The sequence below is a fragment of the Gallinula chloropus genome (assembly GCF_964237585.1).
Source record: "Gallinula chloropus genome assembly, chromosome: 9".
In the NCBI taxonomy this organism is placed as follows: domain Eukaryota; kingdom Metazoa; phylum Chordata; class Aves; order Gruiformes; family Rallidae; genus Gallinula; species Gallinula chloropus.
Genome location: NC_140094.1, coordinates 4,366,471 through 4,380,031, shown reverse-complemented (window position 1 = coordinate 4,380,031; position 13,561 = coordinate 4,366,471). Strand labels below are relative to the sequence as shown.

Genomic DNA, 13,561 nt, shown 5'->3' with positions numbered 1-13,561 from the left:
AAACCGATACCCCCTCTGGGCTCTGAAAAAGGGAAAAGCTCGTGCTGACTTCCCACTTTCCTTTCCCCTTCTCCCTGGAGCTACCTCAGGGCTCCGACCCCCCCCCCAACACACACACACACTCCCCCCACCCCGGCCCCGCTCAGACCCTTCCTCGGAGGGGGTGGCTTTGGGGTGGGTGCCCCCCCCGCCCTTAACCACCCCCCTCCATCCCACCCCCGCGGGTGCCCGGCCCGCAGCCTGCGGGAGGTTTCGGAGCCGCAAAGCCCCGCGGCTGCTCCCGCCCCCCTCCCGCACCCCCCCCTCGTCCCGTCCCGTCCCGCGGCGGCTCCGGGCCATGATCGTCGTCTCCATCCCGGCGGCCGAGCCCGAGGCGGCGGCGCGCAGCCCCGACAAGGCGCACACGGTGAGGGGCGCGGAGGGGCCGGGAGGAGGTTGGGCTGTGTGTCCCCCACCCCCAACCCGGGAAGGTGTGAGGGCGGGGGTGGGGGGGTTGTCACTTTTTGCCGCGGGGGTTGGAGGTCCCTGACAGTCTCCGAGGGTCCCTGCGGGTGGAGGGACAAGAGCTTCTCCCTTGCCCTTGGTCGGGGCGGGGGGGGGAGGGGGGGGGGGGGCGATCCCTGTCCGTCCCAGGATGCCCCATCTGCCCTGGAAATTGGGTGTCCCCAAGCTCTCTCCGGGGACCCTACCTGCCCGGGATTTGGAGGGGGGTTGTCTCCCTCCCCCCCAAGTGTCCCCCGGGGGATCCCCACGTGTCCCGGGGGGGTGGGGGGGGGGTGATGAGGGCTGGAGGTCTCTCCCTGCCCTGGGTCCCGGCCCGAGGCACCCTCGGACGTTTGGAGGAGGGATCTAGGGTCCCTGTCCCGGGGGTCCCCTCTGGCTCCGGGGGGGGGGGGGTGGGGGGGGGGGTCCTGACTGCCCCTGCCCACCCCAGGGTGCCGTCATTCCTCCGGGGCACGGCAGTCCCTGCTCCCCCTCGGCAAGAGGGTGCGGGTGGTCCCCCTGCTCCGGGGGGGGGGGGGGGGGGGGCAGAGGGCTGGGGGGGTCCTGCTCCCCGGGGTCCCATCTGCCCCGAGGGAGGGGAGAGGGTCCGTACCTGCCCCGGGGGGGCAGGGGCAGAGCTTGGAGGTCCCCAAATATCCCTGCGGGTGGGGAGGAGGGAAGGGATGTCTTCACCTGCCCCAGGACACGGCGGTCTCTGCCCATTTTGGGTCCCTCCTGGGGGAGCACCCATCCTGGGTGCTGGGGGCACTCTCTACCATTGACAGATTTTTGGGGGGGGGGGGGGGGCGGTTAGGGGGTTAGGTCCCCTTGGGGGGGGGGTGGGGGGGTGGGGGGTGAGGGGTAGTGGGTGCGTGGGGGGGGGGGGGGGGGGGGGGTGTGAGACTCCCCATCAGCTCCACGCGTGGGAGGGGTGGGTGAGGGTGTCCCATCAGGTCCCGGGGTGGGGGGGCGTCTCCCTCCCGCCATGGGGCTGCGGAGGCTGACGGCCAGTGCCCCGCGGCGTAGGTGTTCCGGGTGGAGGTGGTGTGCAATGGCCGGCGACACACGGTGGCGAAGCGCTACAGCGAGTTCCAGGCGCTGCACAAGAGGGTGAGACCCCGCCCCCCCCCCCCCTTCTTCTCCCCAGCGCTCAGGCAGTCCCCAGCCTCCTGCCCCCAGCCCCCCCGGGCCGTCCCACCCTGTCCCTCCCCGCTCTGCCCCAGATCAAGAAGACCTGCAAGGTCCCTGAGTTCCCCCCACGCCGCGTCCCCAACTGGATGCCCAAAGTGCTGGAGCAGCGGCGCCAGGGCCTGGAGCACTACATCCAGGTAAGGAGCTGGCAGATTTTGGGGGGAGGGGGGGGCCTGGGGGATGCGTGTCTACTTTTTTGGGGTGCTGACACCCGCCCTGGGCACACGGCAGCGTGTCCTGTGCGACAACACAGAGCTTCCCCAGGATGTGCTGGACTTCCTGAAGGTGCGGCGCTGCCAGCAGGACCCCCGGCCCAGCAGCCCCCTGTGAGTAGCTCCCTCCAGCGCGGCGCCAGGGTCACCCCCCTCTCAGCCATGATACACACCCCCAGATGCAAGGTTGGGGCTGGGGCACCGGGTGTGAAGGCAGGACCCCTGGCTGGGTGCTGATGTCCCCTCACCCCCCAACAGCGCCGGGCACCTGCCATCCCAGCGGCCTGTCATTGGCTTCGGCACTGACCCCTACGCAGGGCCATCGGGCAGCGGTAAGGAGAGCCCACCCCTCCCAAGGGTAAAGGCTCTTTTTGGACCCCCCTCCCCAAAACACATCGTTTCCTTTTGGGGCGGCTGCTTCAGCCTCCCCCCTCCCCCTCTCCTCCCAGAGCTGCTCCCCGACACGGTGCTGAGCGGGGTGCTACAGGGTCTCTACGCCCCGCTGGGCTGCACCCCCCGTCACGCCTCACCCCGCAGGCTCCTGAGCACCCCCCTGGGCTCCTGAGCACCCCCTCAGCACGGATCCCTGCAGTAAACCACCCTCCCTGCCATGGGGACGGGGCAGGAGAAGCCAAGGGGTACGGTGGGACCCACAACTGCTCGCTCCTCCTGCCCCACCCTACCTGGGAGCTCTGGCTCCTGCCCGGCCACCCTGGAGCTTAATAAATCTCTGGGGTTCCATGGGCACTGTAATTCCATGCTGGAAACCCGGGGTGCCATGCTTGGCCTGCAAGGGGCTGGGAGGGCAAGGGCTGGGAAGTCAGAGGTGGGGTCAGGAAGTGAGGGGGGCTGGGAAGTTGGGGGGGGGAGGGCCAGGAAGTGCCCCGCAGCCCCCGGGGAGCAGGGGAGAGGCGGCTCTTTAAAAAACCACCTTGGTCACGTTTATTGGTGCGGGTGCTTCTTACAAAAGTGTCGGGAGAGGAGCCAGCGCCCCGGCTGTCGCTGGAAGGCGGCAGGGCGAAGGGGGAGGCTGGGCAGCCCCAGGCCCGCAGCCCCTCGCAGGGAGGGGGGGAAGGGGGGATGGATGTCCCTTGTGGGGGGCGCGGGGCCCCGCGCCGCGCCGCGCAGCCGGCGGGGTGGATTACTCTTTGGCGATGGCGAACGGCTTCTCCACCTCGATGGTGCCGCAGTCGGCGATGGCGACGTCCTTCAGGGGCTTGTCCCGGCTGTCTGTCTTCGTGCTCTCCACCTTCCTCACCACGTCCTGGGGAAAAGCAGCAGCGGGGTGAGAGCGCAGCAACACCCAGCATGGGCAGAGCCGGCCCTGTCCTGCCATACCCCTCCCCAGGAACCAAGCATCCCCGTAAAGCAGCCCATCACCCCCTTACCATGCCCTCCAGCACTTTGCCAAACACCACATGCTTGCCATCCAGCCACGGCGTCTTCACTGTGGTGATGAAGAACTGGGAACCGTTGGTGTCCTTGCCGGCGTTGGCCATGCTCACCCAGCCAGGGCCGTAGTGCTTCAGCTTGAAGTTCTCATCGGGGAAGCGATCCCCATAGATGCTTTTTCCTGAAGAGGGGGTGGGAAAAAATAACCCCATGAGGTCATGTTGCGTCAGGGGAACACATCCGGGGAGGGGTGGTGATGGCAGCTCCGTCCACAGGCTGGGTGGGGCGAATGAGCACATTTAGAGGGGGGAGCTGAACTGCAGGGCCACAGGGGAGCATGCTGTGTGCTAAAGGAGGGACTAAAAACACTTCAAGACCTGAATGGGAATGATCATGGCCCCAGGGACCAGAGCTTAGGAACCCAAATGCTGCTATCATCAACTATACTCATGCTTGCTAAGTGCTGGTGGAAGATTTGGACTCTTCTCCTATGAGATTCAGCATGTCCCAGCAGCTGGGACACCCAGCAGAAGCACCAGCTGCTGCAAAGGAAAGTTTTCTCAGTGAAGAGCTTCAGGTCCTCCCTGGGCAGCCAACCCAAGCTGCACTGGTAACACCTGCCATGGCTCCAGCTCCACACCGGTGCCCAGCGCTAGCCAGGCCATGGGCGGCTGGATCCTCAGGCTGGTGTGGGCCAAATTACCTCCGGTGCCATCTCCACGGGTGAAGTCTCCTCCCTGGATCATGAAGTCCTTGATCACACGGTGGAACTTGCTGCCCTTGAAGCCAAATCCTTTCTGGGGATGGGGGGGGAGACAAAACAGAGTGAAGCAAACGGCTGAACTAAAGCTCCCTCCGACCCGCTCTGCCCTGGATGCCAACCAGGAGCCTCACAAGATGCTGGCTGAGGCCTAGCCAGGCAGCCTCTGGCCCCTCACCTCTCCAGTGGCCAATGCCACAAAGTTCTCCACTGTCTTAGGCACCGTCTTGCCAAAGAGCCCGATGACGACGCGGCCCACATCTTCCTCACCAATCCGCAGGTCAAAAAACACCTTTGAGGGAGGGTGAACGTAGGTTTCAGGGGGTGGGGGGGTGGATCAGCAGAGCCGAGCAGGCCTCATATGTGACTGGGCCAGGTCCTGCACCCAGGCCAGGCATCCCTCCCCTAGCCCAGCCGGGTTCCCCTCTCACCTCGGGCCTCCCCGGGCCCAGCCCAGCTGGCCACCCTGCCCTCAAGACCCCGTCACTCCAGGCTTCCCCCTCCCCTCAGGCCTCCCTCACCCCGGGTCTCGCCCTCCCCTCAGGGGTCCTCTCAGGCTCCTCCTCCCTTCAGCCCCCCTTTCCCCTCGGGCCTCCCTCACCACGGGCCGCCTCCTCCCGTCAGGGGTCCCTCACCCCTCAGCCCCCCCCCTCCCCACGGGCTCCTCACCCTCGGGCTCCCCCACTCCTCAGATCCCCTTCCTTTCAGAGCTCTCTTCTCACCTCCCCCTTCCCCTCGGGCCTCCCCTCAGGCCTCCCTCACCCCGGGCCTTCCCTCAACCCCCCCTTCCCCTCCACACGGGCCCCTCTCCCCTCAGCCCCCCCTTCCCCTCAGCCCCCCACCCAGGCCCGCCCCAGCCGGGCCCGCACAGGCCGTCCCCCGCCGCCCTCCGTCCCCCGCCGACCTTGGCGGTGACCTTGGGCCCCTTCTTGCGCTCGTCGGCCCGCGATGCAGCGGGCAGCAGCAGTAGGAGGGCAGCGCCCAGCGCCGCCGCCGCCACCAGCACCTTCATCCTGCGCCGCTCGCAGCCCGGCCACAGCCCCCGCCGCACGGCCTGCATCCGGCCCCCCCCGCCCCCGCCGCGCAGTGGTACGCGCCGCGCTCCCCGCCCGCTCCGGACGCGACCAACGGCCGCAGAGAGAGGAGGGGAAGGGTGGGGGGGGCGGGCACAGGGACCCGTCGGGACCCGGTACCTTGCGGGCGGGCGGGGGTGGAGGGCGGTGTCGGCGAGAAGCGGCGGGCGGCTGCCACGTCGCCCTGCGCGGGGCTGCCGCGGCGCGGCCAATCAGGAGCGCGGAGGAGGGGTGATTGGCAGCCGCGGGGGGGTGGGAGGCGGCGGGGCGGGCGCGCGGCCCGGGCGGAAAGGGGCGCGCGGCACGCGCGGCTGTAGTCTGTTGCCTCAGGCGGCGGAGAGGGAGGGAGGGAGGTGGGGGGGTGACACACACGTTAAATCCACGTTAAGCCCACCCACTCAATGGCGGCGCGGCTCCCCCAGGACCCTTCCCCGCTGAAGGAGGGAGCGGGAGAGCCGCTGCCCTCCGAACCCCCCGGGTTCACTCAGCCACCAGACCTGGCCAGGCTTAGCAGCGCGCTGAAGCATTTGCAGTGCCGCGAGTGCTCAGTGGGGTCATTTGCAAACACCCACCCCCTCTGAATGGGTGGGAATTACGTTTTAAATATAATAAAAATAATATAAAGTAAGAATAGACCCAGATCACACAAGCTTCTAACAGGGATGCACATCTCCAGAGCCCAGGGAAAGAGAGGTTGAGGTCTGTCTGCCTCCTGAGAGCATCAAGAACCAGAAAATGAAAATCCATGCTAAAAAATGGTACTTTTTAAGGCTGGGAAGCGGGAGGAGTAGGAGCATCCCAGCAAAGACCCTGCATGGAGCAGTTTTGAGGGTGGGAGTCACACCACAGCCCCCCCCTCCCCGCCTTGGGATGCTGGGGTGATGGGTAGCACCTCCTGTAATGCTCTCCTCTGTACTGAGCAAGCCACTCAGCAGCTATCCTGGCCAGTGGACAGGCACACACAGTGGCCTTTGGCTTCGGGAAGGCATGCTTGGCTGTAGATGCTCCTCCAGAGACAGCACTTTCTGTGGCAGTTCCCATCTTCGTGCTCCAAGTCATTGATCACCGGCTTGGGCGTTCTGCTGCCCAGGATGCTTGAAGCAGGAGCACACGGGCAGAGGGAGGCGATGAACTGGCACCGTTGTGCCTCTGCTGAGCTCTGTGGGGCCTGTGGCTGTTGAATCACACTGTCGAGAAGGTCACATCCCATCCCACACCATGCCTTGTTCCCTCAACGGAGGGCTCAGCTTCCCAGAGGAGAGCGCCCAACCAGATCGAAGGGCAGCATGGGTGATGCTGTCAGGAAGAGGCAATAAATGCGTCTGTTCACGGAGAACAATGCAGCAGTGCAATGTTTTATTGAAAAAAAAAATAATAATAATAAATCATCTCACTTGATACCTCAGAAGACTGCATCGCAACGTTGGTGGGCCACACCGTGGGGGAGAGAGCTGCATCGGGGAGGCCAGCACAGCACCCAGTGCCCCCCGCCGCGCCATCCCGAGAGCCCTCCCCTCGTGCCCCTGGGGGTCTCCCGGCTCCCAACCACTTCCTTCCTTGGAGAAGAGTTTTCCCAGGTCGGCTTAATGCCCGGCTTCCTACCACAGCACGGCTGGCTCAGGCTGGCTGGCATCTCCTCATCACCTCCAACCTTCCTGGGGGGGGGAACAGTGGTTTCCTCAAGCACAGGGTTTGCTGTTAACCTGCTTTATTTTCCTTTTTAAAATTGTTTTAATTTTTTGTTGTTGTTGCTGCTTTAATTTTAAAAAGCCGCCCCACGTCTTTTGCCCCTTTGAAGAGTCCAACGTACGATTATAGTGCAAGAGGGCTTGGTACAAGTGAGCATTACCAGCATGCCGCGGGGTGGGGGGGACACACACACACGCGCTCCTCCCCTACAAACACATCATCGTAGGGTTAAAAGAACATCGGTATCTCCGGAGAGAAGCGGCAGCGGGTCACCGTGAAACACCTCTCAAACCAACCCACTTAAAAACAAGGTCAGGAAAGTTTCTAAACAATCAAATACATTCACTTAAAAAAGAAAAAAAAAACCAAAACAAACCAAAAACAAAAATGGAAAAAAAAAACCCCAAAAAACAACAACGAAAAAGCCCCAAACCAAAAACATTTAAGAACAAAACCTGTTGAGATGGCCCCTTCGCCCCCCCTCCCGCCCCCCGCCCTCCCTCACCCTGCAAACACTTACATATGCTGCAACTACAAGCTGCTCCTTGACCGGAGGCAGCGAGGAATGACCAAACACGGCAGGAGATGCAGAAGGAATCGAGTTCTGGTGACAGGCACTTAGTGGGGCTTGGGAGGGCAGCAACAGAAGTGTCTAAGGGCCCGGCTTCATCTGCAGCGGGCAGGACCGCTCCCCGGGGAGCACCCGTGCCCCTTTGTCCCCCGTCCCCCTCCCAAGACGCCAAACCATGGTTTCCTACAGCAGAGAGGGGGAACACCTGTGCCAGAGACACCGGGGCTTCTGGGAGCCGCTGGCAGCGGAGGAGTTGGGCAAGGGAAGGGTGGAACGCAGCCACGGTCCTCGTCCTCCGAGGAGGGGACGGAAGGGCCCTGGCGCGGGTCTGCGGGAGCGAGTGGTCCCCTTCCCGCCCTGGCCCATGGTACGGCTCAAGGAAAGCGCTTTGCAGAGCGAGAAGGGGGGTTACACGTGCATGAGCGGAGCGCTCTGAGCCTCCAGAAGCCGCTCTCGTCACAATAAGGCGTGGAGAGAACGCAGGCAGCGGAGAATGGCAAAGAGATACCCGACGAGGATCCTGGCAAGGAAGCGAGGCCTTTCTGCCCTGGCAGCACACCAGCACCTGCCTGCTTTGCCGGGTACAAAGAGCGAGCCCAGCAGCTCCCTGCCCAAGATGATCTCCTGCCCTCTATGCCTGCTTCCACCAACTCCAAGCTACGCAGATCCTCAAACCAGAAAAGATGCCGAGACCAAGCCTCTCCCTTTCCTCTGTTCATGCTCTCTGGGATCTCAGGGGGGAGCCAGGCCCAAGCTTACAACAAGCAAAGTCCCTCAACCACAAGGTGTCACCTGCGAGAAGACAAAAGCACAAGGACCCTATTGGGAACCTCCCCAGAAGCTGCTTGAGTCTGCCCGCAGGCCTGCCACATCTACAGGAACGCAGCAGCGGCCTCCTCCGAGTTTGGAAACACAAGATTCAGCTGGGGGGTTTGTTTCTGGTTTTGTGGGGGTTTTCCCTTACACCTGGTCCAAGCGCCCCAAGCCCTTTGCTAGCGATTGGTTTGGCTCCAGAACGGTGCGTGAGAACCGTGGCCTCTCCCACAGGGCAGGATGGCGTCCCGCGTGCCCCAGGCCCAGGCTGGCAGAGGGGACGTGAAGGCTACCCCAGGCCAACCCACCTGACCGTCTGGAGGTGAAGTGTTAAGGCAGTGAAGTATCCCCGCTCGGGCCGGGAAAGCTCTGCTCCCGCTAACGCTCTCCCACAGGAGGTAACGTGTTTCACAACCAGGGGGATCCGCGAAGCCGGCCCAGCTGCCTGCACACAGAGCCGCCTACGCTTCGGGACACGGCTGCCTCCCAGTTACCTTAATCCAGATCTACCAGCACAAACCCAATCCTCCTCCCAACCCCCCCCTCCCCAGGCCAGCAAAGCTGATGCCACTCCTTCCTGTCAATGCCGGGCTACAGCCTCACAACTCCTGGCCCGGCTGGGTCAGGCACGGTGTAGGAAACCATGGTAGGGACATTCACTGGCAGCTAGAAAGGGTGATTGAAGATTCAAGTATGCTTTCCTCAGCGCGCTGCCCAAGGTGGGTGTGGGGGGACCCCAGGCTGGCACGAGGGTCGCGCGGGCGTCCCCGCCATCCCCGCTTGAGGGCATCCTTTGCACCCCACCATCTTCCCAGCTGCATGTCTGTCTGCGCTGGCGCCGCAGGGCCAAGCAGAGATCCAGATACAATGTGCATCTGTAAATGCTAAAAACAATAAAAAGTGCAACGACGTCAGCTTCTTTAAAACAATCCACATTGCTCGGTTACCGTCAGAGGAGGGGGTGGGGAGGGGGGGTGTCGAGGGAGCCGGGGGTGGGGGTGGGGGGGGGAACCCTAACTGGAACAGTAGATTGCAAATTTCTCACAGCTTGCGCATTACAGTGTAACTGTTCCCCAGGAGCCGGAGCGGGAACCTGCCTCTCGCTGCCGCAGCGGTCAGGCCCTTCTCCCGCGCAGCTCTCCTGCCTGCCCCACGTCCTCCTGCCCTCCCCGCAGCCAATGCGGCCCCGCTACGCTGTGTTCCTTCGCTTAAGTACGGAGGGAGGAGGATGGAGGAGCGGAGAGCCAGAGGGGGAGGGAAGGAGGGGAGGGAAGTGAGCAGGAACTAAGCACAGTCCTCAGGTTTGCGTGAACGATGCCTTCGCCGTAAACAACGGGCAGGAGGGTCAGCCAGCCAGCCCCCCTCCCAGGGCGACCAAGACCTGAGCCAGCCACAGTCCTGGTCCCAAAAGGAGCTTCAGGCTTGGAGTGAACGAGGGAGACCATTCAGCAGATCCACCCTGGAGTAGTTTGTTTTGGAACGTTTTCTTCTCTTTTTGGTTTAAAATGTCATTTTTTTTCTTTTTTTTTTTGTTTTGTTTTGTGGTTTTTTGTTTTGTTTCGTTTTGTTTCTTTCTCTCTTCCTCCTATGCCTCCTCCTCCCCCCTACAGAGAAGCCCCTTCCAAGTGAGACAGGGCAGGAGCTGCAGGCGTGGTGGTTCCTGCCAGGCCCAGGAGGCACCGGTCACTTGTGACGCTGAGCCGTCTTCTTCCGTTTCCTCTTAAAGAAGCAGCAGCACCTGGGGCACAAAAGACAAGGCAAGTTAGCCCCGTGCCCAGCACCCTGGGAAGGTGTCCCCCTCTTTCCCTTCCCTCCCTGACCCCAGGCTTCCCTCTGCTCAGCCACATGCAACAGCACCTCTGCACGCCTGGCCCTGGGCCCGGAGGGGATGGCCATCCTGCAGGATGGTCAGCAAGGCCGGCGGGTGCTGGTGGGTGGTTGACCCCACCAGCCCAGGCTGGCTGACCAGCAGGCTGGGGAAGGGGATCCCACTGCCCAAAGGCTGCGGGTGACAGCAGGGCGCAGTCCTGAGCACCGGGGCTGGGTCTCTTTCCCAAGGCTCAACTGGGGCAGGAACATGAGGAGCCGTTTGGGAGAGCAGTGAAACAAGGATCCCGACCCTCCGCTCCCTCTGTCTGAACCCCAGAGGAAGTGGACTGGGAGAAATGAGCCCCGGCTGCTCCTCCCAGCTACAAGAGACACACATGTTTTTCACAACCCTTTGCTAAAAAGACCAAGTTCCAAAGAGACCTCGGCTCAGGGACCAGGTTTCTTTACTGAACCTTTCACAACAACCAGAGCTTCCACCCTGGAGAGATCACTCAGTGCCAGTATGCAGGACGCCTGCTTCTTCCCCCATCCCACGCGAGGGAGGTGTGTAGCGCCCGGGGATCAGGGGAAGCAAGAAGGATGGATAGTGTGAGGCTGAGGTGGGGGGAAGAACGCCCATCGCAGCTGAACCATGAGGAGAGGCGGTTTCACTTGTGGGATATGCTCAAAGCCCCCCCTCCAGGCTTTCTAGTCCTGCTCGGCTTCCTATGGAACTGCTGGGCAATTGAGGCATGCCTGCCTTTCTATCCTCAGCCCATGTCAGGAATCCTCTGCACAGAGGATTGTTTGTCCTGCACAGGTTCTGCTGCCCCTTCCCCTCCTGTCCTTCCCCGCCCCTACAGCCACCTCCAGAGAAGCGCAGGTGATGCCCAAGAACTACTTTTCCAGGCTGGTTGAAGGGGTGCCTGGCTCAGCCCAAGAGCAGAGGGGAGCACACAAAGCCCATTTTTTCCCTACAAGCCTCTTTTACCAACAGCCTTAAATAACCCATTCTAACCACATCTTCAGAGTATTTTCCGTTGGCTCCTCTGTGGCCCTAAAACGTCAGCACTCTGCTTCTGTCCCCTTAGAGCTGGAGGAGCTGACTGGTTCTCACTCGCACCCCAGAAGGTGCTTGTCCTGGATGCATGAGCCTTACTACGGGGTGTGGGGGGGCAAAAGTGATGGGTGACCACCCCCTTGCCCTGTGAGCCAAACCTGCTGGCAGCACCTGCCTGCTGGGGACACCGAACCCCCTGTGGCATGGAGAGCTCAAGCAGCCACAGCAAGAGGAGGGTCACATCTCACCATACGTTCCTCCAGCTGCAGAAGTTCTGTCCCACAGTTTGTCTTTAGGTTCCTCAATGGGCCCGGTTTGGAGGGGAGACGAGAGGGAACACAAAGCACTCTCCCTTGCAGGAACACGGGCTGAGAGCAACCTGTGCCACCTCCATCGCTACCCACACCTTGCCTGACGTCTGCAGCGTGCAGCCTGCAGCTTTCTCGTCGCCCAGCCCCGGCTCCCACACATGGCTGGAGCTTTTAACCCCCCCACCCAGGATTGGTCTTGTGTTTTATTGCCCCAAGCCATCTGCCACCTTCTCCTGCTCTAGCCTATGGTGGTATCTCTCTCCCACAGCAGCCACCTTCCTTCATGACTTGGGCAATGGAGAGTTAAGGGGGGAGAACGTTGAGGGGAGAGAGGATGGAAAATGCATGAGTTATGGTTTTGCATGCAGTGGGTAAGGGAAGAAGAGGGCTGAGCAGCGCTCGGTTCCTTGGGCACTGAAAGAAGGGATCTGGCTGGCTGACTGACTGACTGACCGACTGACTGACTGACTTCAGGCTGTTACTCAGAGGTCCAGGGAAGGGTTCAGGAAAGGAAGTCCTGACAGTTCAGACAGGCAGAGGCAAAACACCAAAATAAAAGAATAAGGCAGGCTGACAATTACAAAACGTGATCTCTCTGCATGCAGACAATGCCCAAGAGAACAGCCCCAGACTACGACATACAGAGAAGCCAGAGATGCCAGAGGTATTGGAGGCAATGCCTATGGAGAGCAGGGCAGAGGCGGTCAGTCTCCCATCCAACAAGGACATTCCTCGCCGCACACGGGCCTTGTCACCTCACTCTGTAGCAATTCCCCCCCCTATCAGCTCTCCCACAGACCTACAAACTCCTCATCCCAGTCTCTGCTTGGTCCTCCGCTTACTGGGTGGGTGAATACCCTGGGGAAAGGGGTAGGGGATTGGGAGGGAGAGAACACCTCCACGGGACACATGGAAACAGGGACACTACAGTTGTAGCTTCTAAACCCTGATAAAACCATACATGTGCCTGAGCTGGGCTTGGCCCAGGGCTAATCCCAAGCACTTGTCCCCTTCTCTCCTGGAGAAGCCAGCTCACCCTGCGGGGTTTTGGGAAAGAAGCCACCTCCCCCCCACCCCCTCCGAGCAGGGGCTCTAGCTGGGGCGCTGCCACTGACGAGGACTCCACAGCCACGTCTTCCCATCCTCTCTTTAACAACAGAGGCCCCGGCCAGCGCTTCCTCAGAGGGAGCTCTGCGAGGAAGCAGCCGGCCCCCTCCTCTCGATACCCAGCGTGGGGTTTTCCCCTTCTCCCCACGAGGAATTCCTGCCAGATGCTCGGCAAGCCTGGTCCCGACTCTGCCCAACTCCATCAGGCATCATCCGCTCACGGGCGTAACGGTTTGGGGGGGATGCTAAGCCCAATAGAGGAGGATCAATGTTTTGCACCCATCAGTTCAGAGATCAGCCGAATTGCTCAGCCTAATGCGGCCGCTCAGGCACAGCCCACACCCTCCCCAATATCATGTGTGGTCCTCAGCACAGTCCTAAAACCAAAACAGCTCTGGGTTGGCTTGGAATTTGTGCCATTTTTTTTTTTTTAGGGTTTGCTGGGTTTGATTTTTTGCCAGCCCCAGTCTAGTCTGGTCCGCTCCCCCTTGCATGTGGACTGGAGAGAGGGACTCACCACAAGTTGAGCATTTTCAGGCAGCTACAGAGAGTGTAGAGAAAAAACACAGAAAGGAAGAAAGAGCGATTAGTTCACAGAGGTGGGATGGAAGCGTGTCACTGCAGCCATGCAAACATGCAGTGCAGACTGGCAGACACACACCATGCCTGCCCGCCGCCCGCCCCCAGCCCTCACACCACCTCTGCCCTTGCCACCTTTCCCAGGGTCTCGAGGCCTCTGACAAACACCCCGCTCTGTTTTCCACAGAGACGCCGGCCCCACAGGGCTCTGGTCTGGGGCTGGGATCTGGGCTCTGGGCCCCCAGGAGAGGAGTCTGCTCTTGTCCAGCACCACAAGGGCCAGATCATGGACCTGTGCCCAGAACCTGCCCGCGGCCGGGACCCGGAGCTTATCATCTCCGGCACGCCCTGGAGCTGAAGCGCTGGCACAGCTCCTCTGCCTGCTGGGACTGCTGGGGAAAGACCTTCCTGCCACTGCACCTCAGCCTCAAACATGGAGCCGGGGCTCCAGCTCCTTCTAGCTCCTTCTGCCCCACTGTGCTGCAGAGCAGAACCCCAAAGTGCTCTGCCC

At 61.8% G+C, this 13,561-nt stretch overlaps 3 protein-coding genes across 4 annotated transcripts in view; 1 reads left to right on the top strand and 2 right to left on the bottom strand.

Moving 5' to 3' along the window:
• Positions 1-255: 255 nt before the first annotated feature.
• On the top strand, positions 256-2,594 carry SNX22 (sorting nexin 22). 2 transcript variants are annotated; one of them, XM_084267969.1, is made up of 6 exons: positions 256-406; positions 1,510-1,593; positions 1,707-1,811; positions 1,906-2,000; positions 2,145-2,218; positions 2,424-2,594. In XM_084267969.1, the coding sequence occupies exons 1-6, from the start codon at positions 338-340 to the stop codon at positions 2,429-2,431; spliced, it is 435 nt and encodes a 144-aa protein (XP_084124095.1). In that variant the 5' UTR covers positions 256-337; the 3' UTR covers positions 2,432-2,594. The 2 variants fall into 2 exon arrangements, with proteins under 2 accessions (XP_084124095.1, XP_084124094.1); XM_084267968.1 differs by having other exon boundaries at positions 2,336-2,594.
• A 208-nt stretch (positions 2,595-2,802) lies between these two features.
• PPIB (peptidylprolyl isomerase B) lies at positions 2,803-5,113 on the bottom strand. Its single transcript, XM_084267778.1, has 5 exons — positions 4,943-5,113; positions 4,217-4,330; positions 3,982-4,075; positions 3,275-3,459; positions 2,803-3,150 (listed from the first exon to the last, which is right to left on the bottom strand). Exons 1-5 carry the CDS (start codon positions 5,096-5,098, stop codon positions 3,028-3,030), a joined length of 672 nt encoding a protein of 223 aa, XP_084123904.1. The 5' UTR covers positions 5,099-5,113; the 3' UTR covers positions 2,803-3,027.
• A 3,861-nt stretch (positions 5,114-8,974) lies between these two features.
• CSNK1G1 (casein kinase 1 gamma 1) overlaps positions 8,975-13,561 on the bottom strand; it is a 46,887-nt gene continuing 42,300 nt past the window's right edge. The window contains exon 12 of the mRNA XM_084268085.1: positions 8,975-9,922. Coding sequence (XP_084124211.1) covers positions 9,868-9,922 — 55 coding nt within the window. The 3' untranslated portion in view covers positions 8,975-9,867. The remainder of the gene's footprint in view (positions 9,923-13,561) is intronic.

Excerpts from the sequence above, each read along its gene's own strand:
- PPIB (XM_084267778.1), bottom strand. The coding sequence starts at position 5,098 with ATGCAGGCCGTGCGGCGGGGGCTGTGGCCGGGCTGCGAGCGGCGCAGG. Across the intron at positions 4,076-4,216 it reads TGGCATTGGCCACTGGAGAG|AAAGGATTTGGCTTCAAGGG; the intron begins GTGAGGGGCCAG and ends CCCCATCCCCAG. Across the intron at positions 3,460-3,981 it reads CCGTGGAGATGGCACCGGAG|GAAAAAGCATCTATGGGGAT; the intron begins GTAATTTGGCCC and ends CCCCCTCTTCAG.
- SNX22 (XM_084267968.1), top strand. The coding sequence starts at position 338 with ATGATCGTCGTCTCCATCCCGGCGGCCGAGCCCGAGGCGGCGGCGCGC. Across the intron at positions 1,594-1,706 it reads TCCAGGCGCTGCACAAGAGG|ATCAAGAAGACCTGCAAGGT; the intron begins GTGAGACCCCGC and ends GCTCTGCCCCAG. Across the intron at positions 1,812-1,905 it reads GCCTGGAGCACTACATCCAG|CGTGTCCTGTGCGACAACAC; the intron begins GTAAGGAGCTGG and ends GGCACACGGCAG.